A 21,907-nucleotide genomic window follows, 5' to 3' on the forward strand; every position below is an offset into this window, starting at 1 on the left:
GTTAAGTGTTCGACACAAAATAATACATGAAAACATTGTTGCTTTTTATATCACTTGCTGTTCAAGCTTTCTGCATTTTTGGATGCAACTTTTTGTATCAACATAACATATATTTATATGCAGATCCTGGAGCCAAACATGAGGCTGGATACGATGCCATCTTTGCCCAAATATGTAGAGGTCAATATCTGTAGTATTTAATATAATAAAGAAATTTCTATTATTATAATTTTTCAGTTTTAATGATAAATTGCTTATTTTTTGTTGTGTATTATTTTGTTGAGAATTAATGATAAATATGTATTTGAAATACTAATTGAACCTTTTAATATCTATTTTCATTAGAAATTTATTATTAGTTATTTTGTCTCTTTTATAAATCTTTTCTATTGTGCACAAATTTATTTATTAATTAACATAATTACACATGTATGAACAAAAAATTTTATTGTTTTTTGTATTTTTATTACAAAAGTAACTTTTATTTTTGCCAAAAAGCAACCCTTCTATTAGTTGCATATTTTGAATATTGGACAACACTTGTATGGTTGCATATCTAAAAGAAAAGGCAACACTTGTATAGGTTACATATCCAAAAGAAAAGGCAATGCTTTAAAAGGTTGCATATTCATAACTAATAGACAACACTTTAAAGTATTGTGAATTCAAACTTATAAGCAACATGTAAAAGAGTTACATTTTATTGTAAATAGGCAACACTTTTTAGTAGTGGCCAAAATATAAGAGAAAAAAGACAACACTGAAAAAGTGTTATCTCAAACACACCTTTGAAGTGTTGTTGTTTTTCAACCAAAGGCAACACTTACTAAGTGTTGTTCTCAAAAGCGTTGCTTTTGAAACAAAAAAGTGTTGCCTTGATCTAAGGCAACGGCTGCATATGCAACACCGCCCAAAAACATTGCCTTAGGTCCAAAAGTGTTGCCATAGATCAAAAGCAACCTTTTGTCAGCCTTTAGACAACACTTTTTAAATGTTGCCTCAACCTAAAAATGTTGTAGTCACATGTTACAATACCATTAGTTAGTCAAACCTTAACCATACTTAACCACGATATCTCATGCCACCACAAAACTCACCATTTATATATAGTGTGAAAGAAATACACTTTTTTTTAGTATGATATTTTTGTTCTAATAACAGTTGTTCATATAAAAAAAATATATTTAAAAATATAAATATTAAAATAATTTAAGTATATCATTTTACTAGATTATTGCCATATATAACATACATTTAATGCTCGTTAATTATTTTTTGAACTATTTTCTCCACTACTCATTAATTAATAATAGATATATAATTAAAAAATTAATAATATGTAACTGTTCTCAAATAAAATGATAAATAGCATAATACAACACAATGCACTAAAGAAAATCAAACAATTACATTGATCCAGCATAGTTGAAGTTCATTGTATCACTCTGATCTAACTGGAGAAGACATAACAGGTTTTGGAGGGATTCCTATGGTATCAATATTGCCTTCCAACATATCTAACACTTTATTCATTGTCGGTCTATCACTTGGAATAGTTTGAATGCACCATAGACCTACCATAGTCATTCTTCTAATGATCACATTTTCTTCTGTGGCTACCTCCCCATGAGTTACTTCCTTAAGCCTTCTATATACCCAGTCTGGAAAATATTCACTACTTGAGACTTCTGCATTGTCGCTCTTCTTCCTTCCTCCAACTATTTCTAGTAGCATCATTCCGTAGCTATAAACATCAGATTTGTAAGAAATTCCACCAAAATTTTTATTCCACACTTCTGGAGCTATATATCCTATTGTTCCTCGAGCATCTGATATAGAAATAATACTTTCTTTCTTGAGGCACAATTTTGATAATCCAAAATCTGATATCTTAGGACAAAAATTCTCGTCTAAAAGAATATTATGTGGCTTTATGTCAAGATGTAAGATTCGAGTATTGCATCCTTTGTGTAAGTACTCTAACCCTCTCGCTACTCCTATTGCAATTTGATACAATTTGCTCCAACTTAACGATGGAGCAATTGGTATTCTATTATTACTGCAAATAAACTTTTCTAAAGAACCATTAAACATAAATTCATAGATGAGAGCCTTTTTGTAACCTTCCAAACAAAATCCAAGAAGAGTGACAACGTTAACATGAGAAGTTTTACTGATGCTAGCTACCTCGTTAATAAATTCTTCATTGTTTCCTTTGGATGGGTTCAAAATCTTTATAGCCACTGGACATCCGTTGGGTAACAATCCTTTGTATACAACACCAAAACCTCCTTTTCCCAATTTACATTTGAAGGAGTTGGTGAGTTTCTTCAATGCTGAGAATTTATATCTCTTTAACGTTAGAACTCCATGATGACTTTTTAAGAAGGCCTCAATATCTTGGTTCCTATTAGTCCTTAACCAAAATCTTTCTTGCCATCTAGATGACTTGAATAATTTCAACAAGCACCAAATAGTGATGCATATTAATATTAGTCCAGCCACACTACCCGTAACACCTGTTATGTACATTAAGAGAGATAATATATAAGTAAGGAATTAATTATTGAGGCAGGAGAAGCAAATTTCAAATACAAAAACTATTATTGTGGAATATATCTTATAAAAGTTGCGATGAATGCATGGTCATTATTCATAGAAACTATTCATAATCCCCAACTACACAACGAAACTAAAAATATGAGGATGCTTGAAAAAGTTGAAGTGATGATGAAACTAAGTCTTAAAAAGAGAAAATTAGTGAAATTTCAACTATTGAAAAGTCTTTAAAATAAAATCATTTTTGTTTGGGTGCTGAATTATACTAAGCTTTTTCTATACATCAAATAATTGAAAAGTTGTTTTAAATTGAAGTTTAGGCATGCACTTATTATTAATTGAAAAGTCAACTAGATCGGGACATGTCTTGTCTATTTAGTTAAACAGTCACGCTAAATAATGGCAGGAATAAGTCAGCAAGCAGATATCTAACTTGTTATAAGTTCTAACCCAATTGGCAGCGGATAGAATTTTGAGTACCAAGTCAATTTTATTTGTCCAATTTGCATTTTTAATATATAATAATAATATGCATGTTTATATATGTATGATAAATGAGTAGATATTTGAATTAAATTTTTTTTTACAAATATTTATTGTTATCAAATTAGTCAATTTGCTAATGATATATAAATATTTAATATTATAAAATGTAAAAAAATTAAATTTTTTTGAGTAAAAATAATATTCTTTTTTGCAATAATTTAAATCACTAAACTTTCTCAAGCAATAATTTGAATCATTATTAAAAAAAAGGGAGAAAGAAGTTATTTTGTTTTGGTACAATATTTTATACTCCAAAATACACTAATTCTTATAAGAGTTTTGTTTATGAGATATTATTCAAGAGAAAATGATGATATCCTTTACCAATGATAACTGGCATTTTCCCGTGCAACGCATTACCTGCGATAGGAGTCAATTAAGAGTTCTGGTGAATAAAACTTGTTGAAGTGATTCAAGGGCCAATTTCTGCTTATATATATGCACTCACGTAATATATTGAAAGAAAATGATAAAATTTCACGGGAAATTGAGGAACATTATGCAATGATGCAAAATCATTTTGGTAACTAAGTTAATTAAATTCGGAGTTAATATTTAATTTAATTTTTAAATTTATATATAAGTCTTAATTTATTTTTTAAAATTTAAATTATCTTTATTTAGTCTCTAAAATTTACAATACAATTCACATTAGTCCTGAAATAATTTTTGGCACATAAATGTTAACATAAACAGCTAAATATCATGATGGAACGTTATTTTGGTTTTGGCGCTTAAATAGTCCAAAATCAATGCCATATCACTTGATTTGGGAAGAAAAGTTTCAATAAACATCACTTACGAGGTTGTTTTTTAAGTTATTTGAGTGCCAAAATAAAAAAAACATCATTTTACAGCGTCTAACATGCCATCTAGTTGTTTATGTTAGTGTTTTGTTAACCTCTATTTATCGAAAATTGTTCCAAGAACTAACAAAAGTTACACTCGTAAAACTTAAGAACTAAATAAAGGCAATTGAAATTTTAAATACTAAATGGAGAGTCAGATACAAAATTAGACGTCAAATTGAATATTATATAACAAATTAGTCTAATAATTTAATGATATATTAAAAATCAATTAAAAAAAACACATAAAAATAATAAAAAATTAATTAAATTTGATAAAAAAAAGTTGGTCTAATGTGTTTTTATTTCACAAAATGTTAATTCGGATGGTGTATATGAATTGAAGTGGGAACATACTTTTGCGATGAGAGCAGATGAAATGATCATCATCAAATCTGCCGCAAACACCATCAGTTGCGAGGCATGTCATACACTCCTTAGAAACCACATAGTTGACCTGAAACCCCACCTCTAAAGCTGCATACAGAGCATTCACACCACCATCAGGGGAAGGAGCGCTCTCGTCCGCCGGAACTTGCTTTCGCCGCCGGCATTTCCGTAGCTCTACATTCTGTTGCAACAACTCATCTTCCCCACCAACATAGTATACACCATCAGTCTGATTATTCTCCGCTCCGCAGGTAAAGTTGTTCACAGAAGAAACTACCTCCGAGGGACAATCGTAGAATATGGTGATGTTGTGGACAGTTTTGGCGTACCAGAAGAGGGGACTGAGGGAAAAGTCCAAGCGGGGAGAGCAAACATCATACTCTTTCGGCACCATTGTCATGATGTGAGCTTGGGTGTCAATGTCCACCACTTCGAATTGTTGTGACCCCATTGAAATGAATGTGTGGTCGGAGTTGTAGCAGGTTAGGTTGAATTGGTGGCCGCCGCCACAGTAAGAGGGCCGGGTATTTCCCCAAAATGGGTAGTATAGGTCAGGCAGTCCTCTGCACTTGTATGGCTGCTGGCTACAAAGTTGAGACAGGCATGGCGGCAAAGCTGTTAGCAATAACATCCACAAAGAGATGGTAAGCAGCGTATATATATGCCGCTTATGCATATTAATCAGATCAATTCTTATAACCAAAACTTGGGTATGCAACAGCGGCAACGATTAGGTTTTTGCCTTTTGGACCGAGATATATCGGACTGGGATATGGTGAGAAATCGAATAAAATACTATTTAGTATTTACGTACTAAAATTAAATATAATGTATTTGTCTATAATTTATTTTAGTGATTGATTTTAATGGATATATAACATGAATATTTTTAGATACATCGAATTAGAGGCAATAATTAGAAAAAAGCAAGATAGAGTCGGTGTGGCTCATTTATTTTCCAAGTCTTTGCTCAGAAATGTCTTTGTTGGTCCCCGCTGAGATTTGCCTTATTAGTAATAACTTCATTTTGATTTGGACCAACAACTTAACCATTCATCACACCGATATATGTTGAACGAGTCTAACTATATCTTTTCCCATTGTGAAATCTCACAGGCTAAGGCTTAAGAGACAAATGGGTAGATGGAGTCATGGAGAGACCAATACATATATTAGAGTAACAAACATGAGAAATTTCTTGTTTAATAAAAGTAAAAATATAAAGAGATCGACAGTAAAATTGTAAAACTAGAAAGGACAAAAGTGGAATTATAGAATTGAAAAATAGTGATCAAAAGTTTATTTCTGTCTTTATATTTTGTCTATTATTATGTAGAGATAATCAAAGTCAAATAAACTCTTAGCGTACAAAATACTATGAGTATCAACAGAACGGTACCAAAATTGATGTGAAAAATCATCAGTGAAATCAGCAAACAAAATTGTGTATGCAATGATAATTATGATATCGTGTAGGTAAACAATATCATACGTATAAATAGTACTGTATAGGCAAATAGTGATGTATATGAATTATTTCAGAAATAGAATTACATTCAATATTTAACACAAAAAAATCCTAAAATTATCGAAAAAAATCACGGATCAAAACTCTAAGAATATATATCTCCACAAAAAAAAAAAAAAAAAAAAAAAAAAAAAAAAACAGTTTGTTTCATTAACGACTTTTTTAGATGAACAATTTTGCACCTTCATCAGTTTTGTATTATAGAATAGGACAATTATGAGGTGTGCAAGTTTGCTTTTGAGATAGCCAGTCAACTTATAAGGAAATCAGGTTGATCATCTCTCACTATAAGAAAATCAGCTTTCTGCCACGTTTTTAAAACGTGCCAAAAAGTGCAAAAAAGCATGACGATAACTTTTTGTCACGCTTTTGAAAGGGTCACATCTACAAACGTATCGGTTGCTCTATCACCACACTTTTGTCAATTTATTAGCACACTTTAGTTTTTGCCAGGCTTTCATATATTGCCACGCTTTAAAAGCATACCAAAAAGTGGATACACAGCCATGCTTTTAGAAGAGTGCCCATAGGGTTGGTTTTGGCTACGCTTCGAAAGCGTGCCGATAGTGAAGATATGGCTACGCTTAATAAACATGAATGTTGATGACTACAAGAAGATATAGCTACGCTTAATAAACGTGGCTGTTGATGACTACAAGAAGATATGGCTATGCTTAAAAAGTGTGTCAATAGCCACATAAACCCTTCACTAGGCCACTCCATACTACTTTCAACATTGTAGAAGCCAACATAATCAACATTAAATAACTAATCAATATGCAAAAACTAAATCATGTTATTAAAATAAACTTTATATAAAAATACAAATGTAAACTGGCATAGAAAAATTGAAAAAAAAAGAAAAGAAAATAATTTCACTACAAAGTCATCACTTTATAAAATAAAGTTTCAACATCTAAAACACACTACTTAGCTGAGTGTACAACTTCATCTAAGACTTCATGATTCCATATCTAACAGAATATTTGAAGTGGTTATTATATTCACTATTTGTCAATATGACAATCTGCAAATGGTTCTCTTTGTTCCCATAAAACTTGGGAAAGATTCAACTAATTTTCATAAAGAAATCCAAAAGTAGATAAAGATACATTATTTTGGAGGCTGCTGAGAAGCATCTTTTTTTTTTTTTCTTGTTTTGATTCTGCCACAATTGTGGTTCCTGCTAGTGGCCTGTTTTCATTGCAGCCGCAGCTGCGCCCATTTTTACACCATCTGTGGCCTTCATTGCACTGGCTATTTTAGCGAATGCTACATCCCCTCTAACAAGTATAACCCTTAATACAATTGTTGGTTTTATTGCCATATTCTACCTGCGAAAGAGCAAATAAGATTGATACTAAGCAAGTTTATTACATATTATATAGGGGTGTCCATGGATCGGATCGTATCCGCAGATCCGCGGTAAATATCTGCATCTGATCCGAAAATTGCGGATACGATCCGATCCGCAAATTGATCGGATTCGATCCGCACCCTTTGCGGATCGGATCGCAGATATCTGCTCTACATCTGCGTATCCGATCTGCGGATCCGCAGATCCGCACTTAATAATTAAAAAATAAATAAATATATATATGTTTGGTATTATATTTACTTGTTTGTATGTTTTAATTAGTAATTATTATTCATATATTGTATTATTTTATTTTTGTTATTTAGAGAGAGTTTGATTAAAAATATTTTAGGAATAAATAAGTTTAAAAGTATGAAAGAAATATTTTTATCGAATTCTTTTACATAGAAATATGATTAAAAAGAGAATGTTCAATTATGCGGATATATCCGATATCCGATCCAATTCGCAAATGTGCGGATCGGATCAGATCGGATCCGGCACTAAAAAGTGCAAATATCATATCCGATCCAATCCAATCCGATGGAAATTGTGCGGATCGGATCGAATTTTCGGCCATATCTGATCCGATCCGATCTGCGGACACCCCTAATATTATATTAGCAACATCAGTGTAAATTCATGCCAACGATAAACCATGAACTTTCAAGGATTGTTGTTTAACCCTCTAAAAATGAAAAGCCTTTCTCATACATAAAATGTGTACAATAGCAATGATGAAATTATTTTCAAGCGCAATACAAGTTTTCACAAAACTTAGTAACTCGCTTAATAGAGTACATGAAAGAAAAGGGAAATAAGAAAATAGACATAGAATTAAGGAAGAGTACGGGTGCACATTTGTAACCAAGTGTGTTGAGTTGGAAATGGCACCGGAGTGAGGTTGTTAGAATTTAGAATATATAGGGTGTGGGAGAGACAAAGAGTGTTGTTAGAAAGCTAAAAGAGAATCAGATTTAGGAGAAAGACTCAATATCTAACAAGCTAGCTACCACTATTATACACATTTTCTGTTTTTGTAGTGAATAATACATACCACGAAGAGGATGAAATTGTCTCTTTTGCTCAAGTCATAGAGATTTACTAATCTAATATTTGTTGATTCTCCTATAAAAGCACCTGTTCTTACAAAACAACTCCAATTAGAGAATTATGGAGCATTACTTTTGATTGTATGTATTCTATCCAAAAATTTTAAATTATGATCAAATTTGGTTTACAGAATCATCTGACAAATGGTAGGTATAAACAATATAAAACGTCATAAAAGACTTATCCCTTTCAGAAGTTAATGGTCTTAAAAACATTACTAGAATTGAGCCATTGACATCAGTTTAAAACCATATTTCATCTTCCTTCGAATGTTGGCCTTTTCAAAGATCTCTCAATAGCATCTAATGGTATAGAGCCAATTTCTCTATGTATAGGTAAACAGTGACTCATTTCCTCACTCACTGATTTGTTACTTCAGCATACAAATATAAACTATAAACGTCCAGCAACAAAAATAATGTTTAGTTTCACTCATAGACTAAAGTTGGAGAGCAGCAACTAGGATTAAAGACTTAAAGTTGCTCATATTTTGAAAATTAAGTCAAATTAAAAGTATAGACTAAAATTAAGATATTCAACTAGCACTGCAGAACATAAATCCAGCACTAGAAAAAAAAATCTGTATCGCAGCAACAGTAGCAGCATCGCAGCGAAAGAAAAACAAGAGAGGTGGCAGCGGCAACAGCAGCAAAAAAACAACTACCAAAAGCCTGAAATAAAGTAAACATAGACTTAAAAAAATACTCATTGATTACAATGTATCTCACCATATTTCCAAATATGAATCAATATTGGTAAATGAAATTAAGGTCAAATAATGTCCACTGGATACATTAACTAACCCAATGCAGCATACTACCACACATACTCTTTTTCATTGAAACACCAAATGAATAAAAAATTTAAAGGAAAAAAAAATCAAAACACATCCACTATTTATTTCCCATGATAATAAATTCATCAAAAGCATCAAAATTAGTATTCTAAAATTCAAACAAGAGTAAAACTCCCATGTAATGAACATTTGCTTTACTTCAATTTCACATCACTGCAACATCGAGCAACAGTGAAACGACGAGGGAACCAAAATAATGAACCTTATCACATAAGAATAGAAAAATAGCGAGGGAATAAATACGTACCTTGTAGTGTTTGTGGAGAGGGTTAAGCGCCGATTGAGGGAGAGGCAGTGATGAGAGAGAGAGAGAGAGAGAGAGAGAGAGAGAGAGAGAGCAAAGACAGTGGTAGGGCTTGCGAGAGAGAGTGACCACCAAGGGAGGGCACATCGACGGAGGCAGCATCGATGGAGGGTTGCGAGAGAGGGTGCGAGGGTTGCAAATCTGAGGAGGAGGCTTGCAATAGAGGGTCCAAGGATTGTGATAGAGAAGAGGGTTGTAATAGAGGGTGTGATAGAGGGCTGGGAGAGAGGGATACAAAGGTTCTTAGTGATGAAGGTTCTCAGGGATGAAGGGTTCTCAGTGATGAATTTTTAGAGATAAAGGTGTTCGAGGGTTCTCACATACAGCGTGAGTGAAAGGGTTCTCACTTCTCAGTAGGGTTATCTTCTGAAAACAAAAAGTTAAAGGGTTTGGAAAAAAATTGGTAGAAAATTAAAATTTTGTGGGAACTCTATTGCTATACTTTTTTTGGGTGTCCAAATAATTAGAGGATATGGGCACGTTTTAAAAATGTGACAGTACAGTAGGACAAAAACTAGTCATGCTTTAAAAGCGTGTCTGTTTTTCTTTGGCCACGCTTTTAAAGCGTGGAAAAAAGCTTGGCCAAATTACGAATCAGTTGCCACTTTCATAAAAGGGTGCTTGTTTTTTTCTATGGCCACGCTTTTAAAGCATGACAAGTGTAACACCCCGTTACCCTAAGCCTTACCTTTAGCCGTAAAAAGAAGGATAACAAAGTGCAACGACAGTTCTAAAGCTTATAATATATAATATATATCCAAGAATTTATATAACTAGAAGGCAGAAGAAGGAATAAAACTCAAAGTTGCAAAAAGCGGAATTACAAAGCGTGAAGTGTTCAAACGATTGACTAAGCGTAGGTACGAACAGAACAAGACATAATACATATAAAACTTTGTAGATAGCTCTAAGATACACAAGGTAATAATTAAATTAACAAGATATATATACCAAAAAGAGGACTAGTCACAGCCTGTGGAGTTTAGGCCGGCTAGTCAAACTGAAATACAAAAGAGTTTTGGAAGTTTAAAATAGCTTATACAACTTATCTCTCAAATCAAGCCTCTAAGGCCATAAAGTCTAAAATAAAAAGTTGAGAGAAAGCACTACAACAAATAATAAAAATACAAAAGAGAGCATAAGATCCTCCACTCCGTCACCATCTCGCAACTCACCGAAGTGGGTTACGACATGCATATGAAAAAAAACAACAACATATGGTATAAGAACCGGAGGTTCTCAATATAGTAACAGTACCCAATATGTAAGATATAAGGTTCCGGGACGCCAAAGGCAATCCTAGAACTTCACATCGAATACAGATATTCAAGCTTAACGAAATAAATAAATTAAACGATAAACCATAAATAGGTTATCTAAACTTAGGGGATTTCTAACTAATACCAATCACACCGCTGTATCCCATAGCCTTTGCCAACCTAACCTCCGTGCGATCCCATCGCCACCGCCTTCCGATCCTCCTTAACGCCAGTAAAACACATTTAATGCAAACAAGTAAAGCACAAATAGTACTCATGTATAACAGGTAAATCAACTAGCATTTAGACATATTATTCAAATAGGCATAACTCAAGTAATTAAAGCAAACAAGCATATAAAAGATGCATATGATGAATATCTATCCTATTTGGCTCGTGATATCACTTGTTGGTTCAAAATGCCAACCTGACACATCTCCGGGTATGTCGCCTCTCTGCGATGCCAGGGATATAGTGCCTGCACACTATTGACCCGTGGATATAGTGTCCGATACACTCTGTCGAGTAATAGTGCCCAAGTTCACTCTTGCGGCAGAAAGGTTATGTGAGTGGGAGACTGCCTCAGTCCTCACATCTCAACGTAGGCGGGAGACTGCCTCGACCCCTACGCCAGCACCGCTACCTCGACAAGCGGGAGACTGCCACAGTCCTTTCCCGAGGCGCATAGCGACTTACCAAAATAATGCATGTCATGTGAGCAAAAGATTGCCATAGCCCTCACATCCGAACGTAGGCAGGAGACTGCCACAGTCCCTACGACGGAGAACAATACATATCACAATCATATGATCAATCTCATCATCCAGCCTCAATATCACAAGTTCCTAATCAACTTGGCTCCCCATCAATTCACATGACAACTCCATCCAACTGACATACTAGGCCTAAGTCACCGTCTTCTAAACTCATGTATAAATTACCAATTTAGTTCACTAACCCATCTCTATTAGTCTTAAAGCCTAATTACTAGTTATCAATATTAAACAGTAGATAAAGAAGTTTAGAAAGCTAGAGAACCCATTGAAAACGAAAAAAAATGTTTTTCAGCAAAACAGGGCTTGTACGCACGGCAGACCGTGCGTACGCACATGTTAAAAAAATGTGTGTCTGCGTACGCGGCACCTGCTCGCGTACATGAGTGTTCCAACCTAAAGGAAATGCCCACGTTGTGTGTATTGGGTCGCGTACGCATGCTGTAATAAACTTAGAAAAATCTTAAAGCTGTAGAAATCAAGCCAAACTAAACCAACTCAAAACTTCAAAATCAAACCAACTCAAAACATACTCAAAACAACCCAAAATCCACAATAGACACTCCCCAATCATTTATCAATTACCTAACTATCAAAATCATTTAATACTCACCTCATCAAACTTCAAGTTCAACCTAAATTCACACCAAAGTTCCTCAATAACATACCATCATTCAACATTTCTAACAATCATCAATGTTACATATATCAAATCTTTCATCCAATTAGTCCCATTATCATCAATCAATTCATCAATTCTTCTCAATCATTTGTTTTCAACATGAACCACAATAACCAATAATCAATATCATCATCAACATTCATCTTCAAACATCAACACCCAGCATTATAAGTCATCAAAGTCATCATACTCATCAATAATCATCATTTACCAACATATATATATATATATATATATCACATGCAACCTCATTCAACCTCCATCCAAACCATCATCAAGCATAACATGCACATACAAATAATTATACAACCACATCATTCAAACCTATCTTAAAGGCCGCTAGCCTAAGTGTCCAGAAACATTACATATTACATAAAGGAAACCAAAACCATACCTTGGCCGATTTTCACGCAACTCAAAATGTTCAATCTCAAAGCTCCAAAACCATCAAGCTCACTCCAACAAACACCAAACCTCAATCTAACATCATATAACATACAAAAACATTACTAGGGCTAACCCAAAACATCAAACTACAAGAGATTGAAGAGATTTACCTTACCCAAAGATAGTAGGGGAAAAACTCAACAATATTCCACTGCTAGATCACCCCTAAACAACTAAAACCACAAATCTACTCAAAAATAAAACCTAAAAATGCACATCTGTTAAGGATGGAAACTGAAGCATAGATTTCGAAAATCTTACCACTTTGTTTAAGTAGAAATGAAGAGCTTGACGAGAGTTTCGCGTGGCCGCAAATGGCTCGTCAATCAGAGCACCGTAACTCAAGTTATGGTCACCGGAAGTGATACATGAATAGTGACCAAACCCTCACCTCTGTTCTCTCTCAAATCAGCTCCCCTTTTCTTTGTGTGTGCTGAAAATGAGCAAAAAGCTCATTAAAATTTGCTTTTATATGTTGGGCTTTGGTCCAACTTGGGTCTGGTCCAACCCATTAGCGTTTTAGGTCTGTTTGACCCAATTTCGGGTCAAACCTTTATAATTAGTGTTCGATTTTCGATTCTAAATTATTTTTGTCTTTCCAAAACAATAAAAGTCAATTTTTTAAAAATCTTATTTTTTCTCAATACGCGGCACCGGACAGACGAGAGCCGATACTGCCGGGTTAAGTACCAGTACGTATTTTTACAGAAATTTTCTGCAAAAGATACATTTTTCCACTCAGAAAAATTCATTGAATTCAAATTTCACCTATTTATTTTCAAAATATCATTTCTATATTTTCGAACCTATTCCAGACAGTTAAATTATTATTTTATTAAAGGGGTTATTCCGCTTCTTACAACAAGAAAAATTATGGTCAAATCTCTAATCAATCGCCATCCTTGTAAAAGCATGGCCGTTAACCATTTTTGGCTATGCTTTTAAAGCATGGCAAGAAAAAGGTGTGCCGGCAGGCCTTTTTTCTTGTAGTTTATATCTACTTTGATTCAAAGTTGTTCTTTTTCAAGTTTCAACTTCCACATATTTAGAAGTTACCTATTTTGCTTATAATACTTAAGGAGAAATTTCTTAGTTCATTGACACATAAGAGAAAACGTTAGGTAGTATAATAATGGATTTTTAAATTATATATGGTCTTATATTCATCATTAAAACTCATTTTGAGACATTTTAGAGCTAACACTTTCTTCTTAAGATCTATGAGTCATTCTAGTTTACTCATGTAGATTGTTATTTTCTCTAACTCCCAAGTCAGAATAATATTTTAATTATATCAAGATGTTTGAGGTCTAGATCAAACGTAATTACAGTAGCTAACAAGACTTGAATAAAACTATGCTTTGCAATAAGAGAGAATATTTCATAAAGTCAAAACCTTCCTTCTAAGTATTATCTTTTGCTATTAGTCTTGCCTTGAACTGCTAGGAGATTCAATACCATAAATTCTTTTCTTTCTTTTGAAGAAAAACTTGCATTTAATAACTTTTTTTCCCTTAAAAGTTCGATTAGCTCCCCATTTGATTATTGTGAAGAGATTAATATCCTCATATATTGTAGCTAGCGACTGCTTTGACTCCTTTCTATTAATTGCTTCATGATATGAGCATGGTTCATCTCCTGCCACATCGTCTATCATGACTAGTGCAAATGCTATAAGATTTATTTCTGCTTGAAAAAATGCACAAAACATAATTCATATGCCTTTGAGATTTCTGGTGCGCGGAATTACACTTCGCACAACTTAACCGGCAAGTGCATTGGGTCGTCCAAGTAATACCTGAGTGAGTCAGGGTCGATCCCACGAGGATTGTGATTTGAAACAAGCTATGGTTATCTTGTAGATTTTAGTCAGGTGGATAGAAAAGTTGGTTGGTGGTTTAAAACGCATAAAAGTAAAATAAAGATAACGTTACTCAATTAATGGTGAATGCAATGATAAGAAGATAGGTAAAGTTTCAGAGATGTTTTGCTCTTCTGAATCAATTCGGTCTTACTATCTACTCCAACTGTGAATGACTTCTTCTATGGTAGGCTATATGTGATCAATGCCTTTCTTGAGAGGTCGCCGATTCTCCTCCAGTGCTGAACCCTAGGGTTAGTGTGGATCCAATCTGATTGAGGGTGAAGCTCCTGCAGTTCATTCCCCTTGATGATCCTACTCAAAATGCCACAGACAAGGTCGAATCTTCCGGATCAGAGAATGTTGCGCCTTTGGTTCTAGCCTCTACCACAAAGACTCTAATCTCCCCATACCTCGGCTGAACTGATGTCTCAAGAAGTCCCAACGAAGTCATGGATTAGCTGTCTAAGAGATGTATAATCAAGCTAGTGGTTCATCATTGTCCGATGAAAGACTCACTCTGAACCCATGTAGAATGAGATAACCTTGTGCCAGTTCAACACATTCATGATGATGAAGAATGAAGATACATCTTAGAATAGATAATCAAACCCGGAATGAAGATTGAACAGTAATACTTTTATTAATCCATAAAACTCAGCAGAGCTCTTAGCCTTAACCTAGGAGGTTTAGAGACTCATACTGATAGAAAATACAATGTAAAACATGTAAAGTGTCAAAAAGGTTTTTGAAAAGTATGAAAGTTCTCAAATAAATACTAGACTAATAACTAAGGATTACATAAGAAGAGTAAAACAGTCTTTTAGTGCGAAAATCCACTTTTGGGACCCACTTGGTGAGTGTTTGGGCTGAGCGAAAGAGTAAGCCACGTGATAGGAGGGTCCTAAGGCATTGAACACTGGCTAGGGGCACGTTCTTGGGCGTTGGACACTGGCCTCTCCTCCCTTGGGCGTTGGACTCCAGAATAGGGCAGATGTCTAGCGTTGGATGCCAGTTTTGGGCCTTTAATTCTGAAGCAAAGTATAGATTATTATATATTGCCAGAAAGCCCTAGATGTTAGCTTTTCATAGCCATTGAGAACGCTCCATTTGAACTTCTGTAGCTCCAGAAAAGCTCTTTCGAGTGCAAGGAGGTCAGATCCTGACAGTATCTGTAGTGCTTTCTCTGCTTCTAAATCAGACTTTTGCTCCAACTCCTCAATTTCAACCAGAAAATACCTGAAATTGTATAAAAATACACAAAATCAAAGTAGAATCCAAAAATGTGAATTTTTTACTAAAACCTATGAAAAATTCATAAAACTTAAACAAAACATACTAAAAACTATATGAAAATGATGGCAAAAAGCGTATAAAATATCCGCTCATCACAACACCAAACTTAAACTGTTGCTTGTCCCCAAGCAACTAAAAACAAAGTAGGATAAAAAGAAGAGTAAGATACAATAAATCTCAGAGTTTCTAATGAACCTCAGTTTCAATTAGATGAGCGAAATTTAGTAGCTTTTTGCTTTTGAATAGTTTTGGCATCTCACTATCCATTGAAACTCAGAAGTGTTGGCATCTTTAGGAACTTAGAATCCAGATGATATTATTGACTCTCCTAGTTTAGTTCTTCTTCATTCTTGAACACATCTTTTTAGAGTCTTGGCCGTGACCCTAAGCAATTTGTTTTCCAGTATTACCACCGGATACATAAATGCCACAGACACTTAACTGGGTAAACCCCTTAGGATTGTGATTCAGCTTTGCTAGAATCCCCAGGTAGATGTGTCCAGAGTTCTTAAACACACTCTTTGGATCTTTGGATCCTTGCTCTTGCCTTTTGGTTTAAAGAGCTATTGGCTTTTTCTGCTTTTTATCTCCCTTTATATATATATATATATATATATATATATATATATTATACTTTTTTTCTTTTATTACAACATGCTTTTTCTTTTTCCTGTTTCATACATTCAGAAAACAAAAGCAATGCCACCACATCAAAATAATTGACTATTCTTATTATAGAACTCGAAATTCATGTATCTCTCAATTCTTTTCAAATAAAATTTTCTTTTAAGTAAGGTGAGAGATATATGGAACATTTTATAACTTTAAGACATAGATGATCATGCAACAAGAATAAGAGAACAGACAATAAAATATAACAGAAAACAGAAAAATAACATAAGAGAAGGGGACTAAGAGAACGAATCCACCTTAGTGATGGCGGCTACTACTCCTTCTTGAGGATCCAATGTAGTGCTTGATCTCTTCAATGTCACGCCTTTGTCTCTGTTGTTCTTCCCTCATAGCCCTTTGATCTTCTCTTATTTCATTGAGGGTGGTGGAATGCTCTTGATGCTCCAACCTCAACTGCTCCATATTAGTGTTCAATTCTCCAAGAGAATTATGCAATTGGTCCCAATAGCTTTGAGGAGAAAAATACATCCCTTGAGGCATCTCAGGGATCTCATGTTGAGACGGCTCCACATGCTCATGTTGTGGTTCATGTGCTGGCTCTCTAGTATGCTCCATCCTTCTTTTAGTGATGGGCTTGTCCTTCTCATGAAGATATCTCCCTCTATGACAATTCCAGCAAAATTGCATAGGTAACAAATGAGGTGAGGGAATGCCAACCATGCTTTGGTGGAAGGCTTTTTAGCTATCTTGTACAATTCTTGAGGTATCACCTCATGTACTTCCACCTCACTCCCAATCATGATGCAATGAATCATGATGGCTCTGTTAATGGTCACTTCTGACCGATTGCTAGTAGGGATGATAGAGCGTTGGATGAATTCCAACCATCCTCTAGCTACAGGCTTTAGGTCAAGCCTTCTTAGTTGAGTAGGCTTGCATTGGGAATCCCTTTTTCCATTGTGCTCCTTCCACACAGATGTCTGAAAGCACTTGATCCAGTCTTTGATCAAAGTTGACTCTTCTAGTGTAAGGATGTGGGTCTCCTTGCATCAAAGGCAAGTTAAATGCCAACTTCACACTTTTCATACTAAAGTCCAAGATTCTCCCTCAGACCATGGTGCTCCCATTCTTGGGATTTGGGTTCACACATGTCATGGTTTTTCATGACACATGCATTAGCATAGAACTCTTGCACCATTAAGATCCCAACCTTTTGGATGGAATTAGTTAGGACTTCCCAACCTCTTCTCCGGATCTCTCTTCGGATTTCTGGATACTCATTCTTCTTAAGCCTAAAAGGGACCTCAGGGATCACCTTCTTCTCTACCACTACTTCATAGAAGTGGTCTTGGTGGGCTTTGGTGATGAATCTCTTCATCTCCCAAGATTTAGAGGTGGTGGCTACGGCCTTTTCTTTCCTCCTTTTAGAGGGTTCTCCAACCTTGGGTGCCATAAGTGGTAATGGAAAGCAAAAAGCAATGCTTTTTCCACACCAAACTTAAAATCTTTGCTCGTCCCCGAGCAAAAATAAATAAAAGAGAAGAATGGAGTAGAAAAAGAAGAAAATAGATGGAGATAGAAGGAGAAAAGGAATTCGGCCAAGGGGGCTTTAGGGTGTATAAAGTGTGTGTATGAAGGGTTAGTGATATGGGGTATTTATAGGAGTGGGCTAGGTTAGGGTTCAGTCATGGGTGGGGTAAATGGGAGGGAAATTTGATTTTGAAGTGGGTGGGGGTTAGTGGGAGTTATGATGGTTTTGGGGAAGTAATATGGATGTGATTGGGCTAGGGTTTATAGGGAAGAGTGTTTGGGAAAGTGTGAAAAAGAAGAGGAAAGAAGTGGGTAGGTAAAGATGTTGTGGGACCCACTGGTCCTGAAAATCTAGGGAATTCAGATTCCCTGCTCTTCTTCATGGGCGTTGAACTCCCAGCACTATGCTCTTGGCTGGCGTTCAACGCCAGCTATGCTGCCAATTGGGGCGTTGAACGCCCAGCCAGTGCTCCCTGCCTGGCGTTCAACGCCAGCAAGACACTCTATTCAGAGTGTTCTATTTTCATTGCTGAACCTTTCTGTCTCTGTTCTGACTGCTGCACATGATCATGAACCTAAAGAAATAACTTAAAGAAAATAAACTTAAGAAATTAAAATAAATAGAAGTTACTAAATAGGATTGGGTTGCCTCCCAACAAGCGCTTATTTAACGTCATTAGCTTGATGGTTAGCTCCTTGTGGAGATTTATATAGGCTCAAAATTTCGCCTCTTACAGTGAACTTTCTTCCTGTTTTCTCATGGATGAGCTCCACATACTCTAGAGACAGGACACGACTCACTGTATGTGGTATGACTGGCTTCTTGGTGAAGACAACTCTCATGCCAAGTGAGAGGTCTTCAGTGGGGACTTCCTTGTCCCTCCAGCCTTTAGGTACTCTCTTCTTAGTACCTTTGTTCTCAGTGCTTGTTGATGGCTGCCCAACACCAAACTTAGAATTGGTGTTTGGGGGCTTAGTAAAGCTCTGCACTGAAAGAGATGGTTGGAATACTAAGTGTTGTACAGTTATCTCGCTTTCTTCAGAGGGAGAGTTGGGGTGAGGCATCTTGAACAGAATGTGATCCTCCCCTAGTTGTAAAATTGGTTCTCCCTTAGCTACATCAATGATAGCATTGGCAGTGGCTAAGAAAGGTCTTCCAAGGATGATGGATTCATCCTCATCTTTCCCAGTATCTAAGATTATGAAGTTTGCAGGGATGTAAAGGTCTTCAACCTTTACCAACACATCATCTACTAAGCCATATGCTTTTTTCATTGATTTGTCTGCCATCTCTAGTGAGATGTTTGCAGCTTGTACCTCAAAGATTTCCAGCTTCTCCATTACGGAGAGTGGCATGAGGTTTATACTGGACCCTAGGTCACACAGAGCCATCTCAAAGGTCATGGTGCCTATGGTGCAAGGAATTAGGAAGCGTCTGGGACCCAAAATCTTCTGAGGTAGCTTCTGCTGTACCAAAGCATTGAGTTCTTTGGTAAGCACTGGAGGTTCTTCCTCCAAAGGTTTTGTGCCAAACAGCTTGGCATTCAGCTTCATGAGAGCTCCTAGGTACCGAGCAACTTGCTCTTCCCTAGCGTCTTCATCCTCATTAGAGGATGAGTATTTATCAGAACTCATGTACTGTAGGAGTGCATGCAAGGGAACCTCTATGGTCTCTACATAAGCCTTGGCTTCCTTTAATTCTTGGATAGGTATTTATTTAGTGGGTGTTAAACACTCAGTAGGTATGCCACTACTAGTGTTCAACGCCAGTTCTGGTGGTTCTTTGGGCATTGAACGCCCATCATGCATCCCTTCACTGGCGTTCAACGCCAGTTCCTTTGCCAAGTTGGGCGTTGAACGCCCAGAAGGGACCTCCTTCCTGGCGTTCAACGCCAGATTCCCTGCCAGTTTGGGCGTTGAATGCCCAGTGAGGGCTTCCTCACTGGCGTTCAATGCCAGCTTTGATAATTGTTTAGGCGTTGAACGCCCAGTGATGTCTTCCTCACTAGCGTTCAATGCCATCTCAATTTCTCCAGATTTGGCATCATTCTCAGTGGTGATGGCCTTGCACTCTTCTCTTGGGTTTACTTCAGTATTACTAGGAAGAGTGTCAGGAAGAGTCTCAGGGATTGTCTTGCTCAGTTGACCAACTTGTACCTCCAAATTTTTTATGGAGGATCTTGTTTCAGTAATGAAACTATAAGTGGTCTTAGAAAGGTTGGAAACTATAGTAACTAAGTCAGAAAGGCTCTGCTTAGGGGTCTCCATATGTTCCTGAGAAGATGGAAATGGTGGTCTGTTGTTAAACCTGTTCTGGGTTCTTCCACCTTGATTATTGTTGAAGCCTTGCTGAGGCTTCTGTTGATCCTTCCATGAAAGGTTAGGATGATTCCTCCATGAGGGATTGTAGGTGTTTCAATAGGGTTCTCCCATATAATTCACCTCTTCTATAGTGGGTTGGTTAGGATCATAAGCTTCTACTTTAAATGAAGCTTCTTAAGTGCTGCCAGCTGTAGCTTGCATTCCAGTCAAATACTGAGAGATCATATTGACCTCTTAGGTCAATATCTTATTTTGAGCCAATATGACATTCAGAATGTCAACTTCAGGAACACCTTTCTTCTGAGGGACCCCATTGTTTACAGAATTTCTGTCAGAGGTGTACATGAATTGGTTGTTTGCAACCATCTCAATGAGTTCTTTTGCCTCTTCAGGCATTTTCTTCAAGTGGAGTGATCCACCAGCAGAACTGTCCAATGATATTTTGGACATCTCAAAAAGACCATCATAGAAGGTACATAGGATAGACCATTCTGAGAGCATGTCAGGAGGATACCTTCTGATTAGTTGCTTGTATCTTTCCCAAGCTTCATAGAGGGATTCACCTTCTTTTTGTCTGAAGGTTTTAACTTCCACTCTGATTTTGATCATCTTCTGAGGAGGAAAGAATTTGGCCAAGAAAGCATTGACTAACTTCTCCCAAGAGTCTAGGCTTTCTTTAGGTTGAGAGTCCAACCATATCCTAGCCCTGTCTCTAACCGCAAAGGGAAAGAGCATAAGTTTGTAGACCTTAGGATTCACTCCATTGGTCTTAATAGTGTCACAAATTTGCAAGAATTCCAACAAGAATTGGTGTGGATCTTCCAGTAAAAGTCCATGGAACTTGCAATTCTGTTGCAGAAGAGAGACTAACTGAGGCTTAAGCTCAAAGTTATTTGCTCCAATGGCAGGTATAGAGATACTTCTGCCATAGAAGTCAGAGGTAGGTATGGTGTAGTCACCAAGAACCTTTCTTGCATCTCCTCCAAGCATTGGCTGCCATGTCTTCAGCTTCTTGTTCGAAATTTTCTGAAAGGTTTCTTCCGAAATGTTGTACTTTAGCTTGTTGCAAATGCCTCCTTAGAGTTTTCTCAGGTTCAGGATCAGGTTTAAAAAAAGGCTCTTTATCTCTGTTCCTGGTTATAAATAAGAAAAAAAAAGACAAGAAAGAAGAAGAATGGGAGCTCTATGGTCAAGAACAGAGGACTCTTTGTGAGATCTGAAGAAGAAAAGAAATGAAGAATGTAAATAGAAGAAGAGAGAAGAAGAATTCGAATAAAGAGATGAGGAATTCGAAAATTAAGAAGCAAGAAGAGAAACGAGAATTAAAATATTTTTGTTTTTATTTTATTTATTTATTGAATTTGAAATTAAAGGTAATTAACTAAAAAGATTTGAAAATAAATTGTTGAATTTCAAAAAAGAAGATAGAGAAAGAAGCAAGAAGTTTTCGAAAATTAGAAGAGAGAGGAATTAGTTAGGAGTTTTGAAAAAGAAGAGAGAGAGAAAACAACTAACTAATTAAAGAAGATTTGAAAATAAAATAAGATAGAAGATTAAAAAAGATTTGATTTTAAAAATTTTTGAAAAAATCAACAAGATAGGA

At 35.8% G+C, this 21,907-nt stretch overlaps 1 protein-coding gene and 1 non-coding gene across 3 annotated transcripts; one reads left to right on the forward strand and one right to left on the reverse strand.

Annotated features, from left to right (window-relative positions):
- Positions 1-1,299: 1,299 nt before the first annotated feature.
- Positions 1,300-5,484, reverse strand: LOC112751091 (LEAF RUST 10 DISEASE-RESISTANCE LOCUS RECEPTOR-LIKE PROTEIN KINASE-like 2.5). 2 transcript variants are annotated; one of them, XM_025800127.3, is made up of 3 exons: positions 4,311-5,484; positions 3,430-3,465; positions 1,300-2,519 (listed from the first exon to the last, which is right to left on the reverse strand). In XM_025800127.3, the coding sequence occupies exons 1-3, from the start codon at positions 5,017-5,019 to the stop codon at positions 1,441-1,443; spliced, it is 1,824 nt and encodes a 607-aa protein (XP_025655912.1). In that variant the 5' UTR covers positions 5,020-5,484; the 3' UTR covers positions 1,300-1,440. The 2 variants fall into 2 exon arrangements, with proteins under 2 accessions (XP_025655912.1, XP_025655913.1); XM_025800128.3 differs by lacking the exon at positions 3,430-3,465 and having other exon boundaries at positions 4,311-5,381.
- Positions 5,485-20,798: 15,314 nt separating this feature from the next.
- Positions 20,799-20,907, forward strand: LOC112752838 (small nucleolar RNA R71). Its single transcript, XR_003177251.1, has one exon. It is a non-coding gene; the product is annotated as a small nucleolar RNA R71 (small nucleolar RNA).
- Positions 20,908-21,907: the final 1,000 nt, after the last annotated feature.

This window comes from Arachis hypogaea, chromosome 15 (genome assembly GCF_003086295.3).
Source record: "Arachis hypogaea cultivar Tifrunner chromosome 15, arahy.Tifrunner.gnm2.J5K5, whole genome shotgun sequence".
In the NCBI taxonomy this organism is placed as follows: domain Eukaryota; kingdom Viridiplantae; phylum Streptophyta; class Magnoliopsida; order Fabales; family Fabaceae; genus Arachis; species Arachis hypogaea.

Excerpts from the sequence above, each read along its gene's own strand:
- LOC112751091 (XM_025800127.3), bottom strand. The coding sequence starts at position 5,019 with ATGCATAAGCGGCATATATATACGCTGCTTACCATCTCTTTGTGGATG. Across the intron at positions 3,466-4,310 it reads CATCTGCTCTCATCGCAAAA|GTAATGCGTTGCACGGGAAA; the intron begins GTATGTTCCCAC and ends CTCCTATCGCAG. Across the intron at positions 2,520-3,429 it reads GAAAATGCCAGTTATCATTG|GTGTTACGGGTAGTGTGGCT; the intron begins GTAAAGGATATC and ends TGTACATAACAG.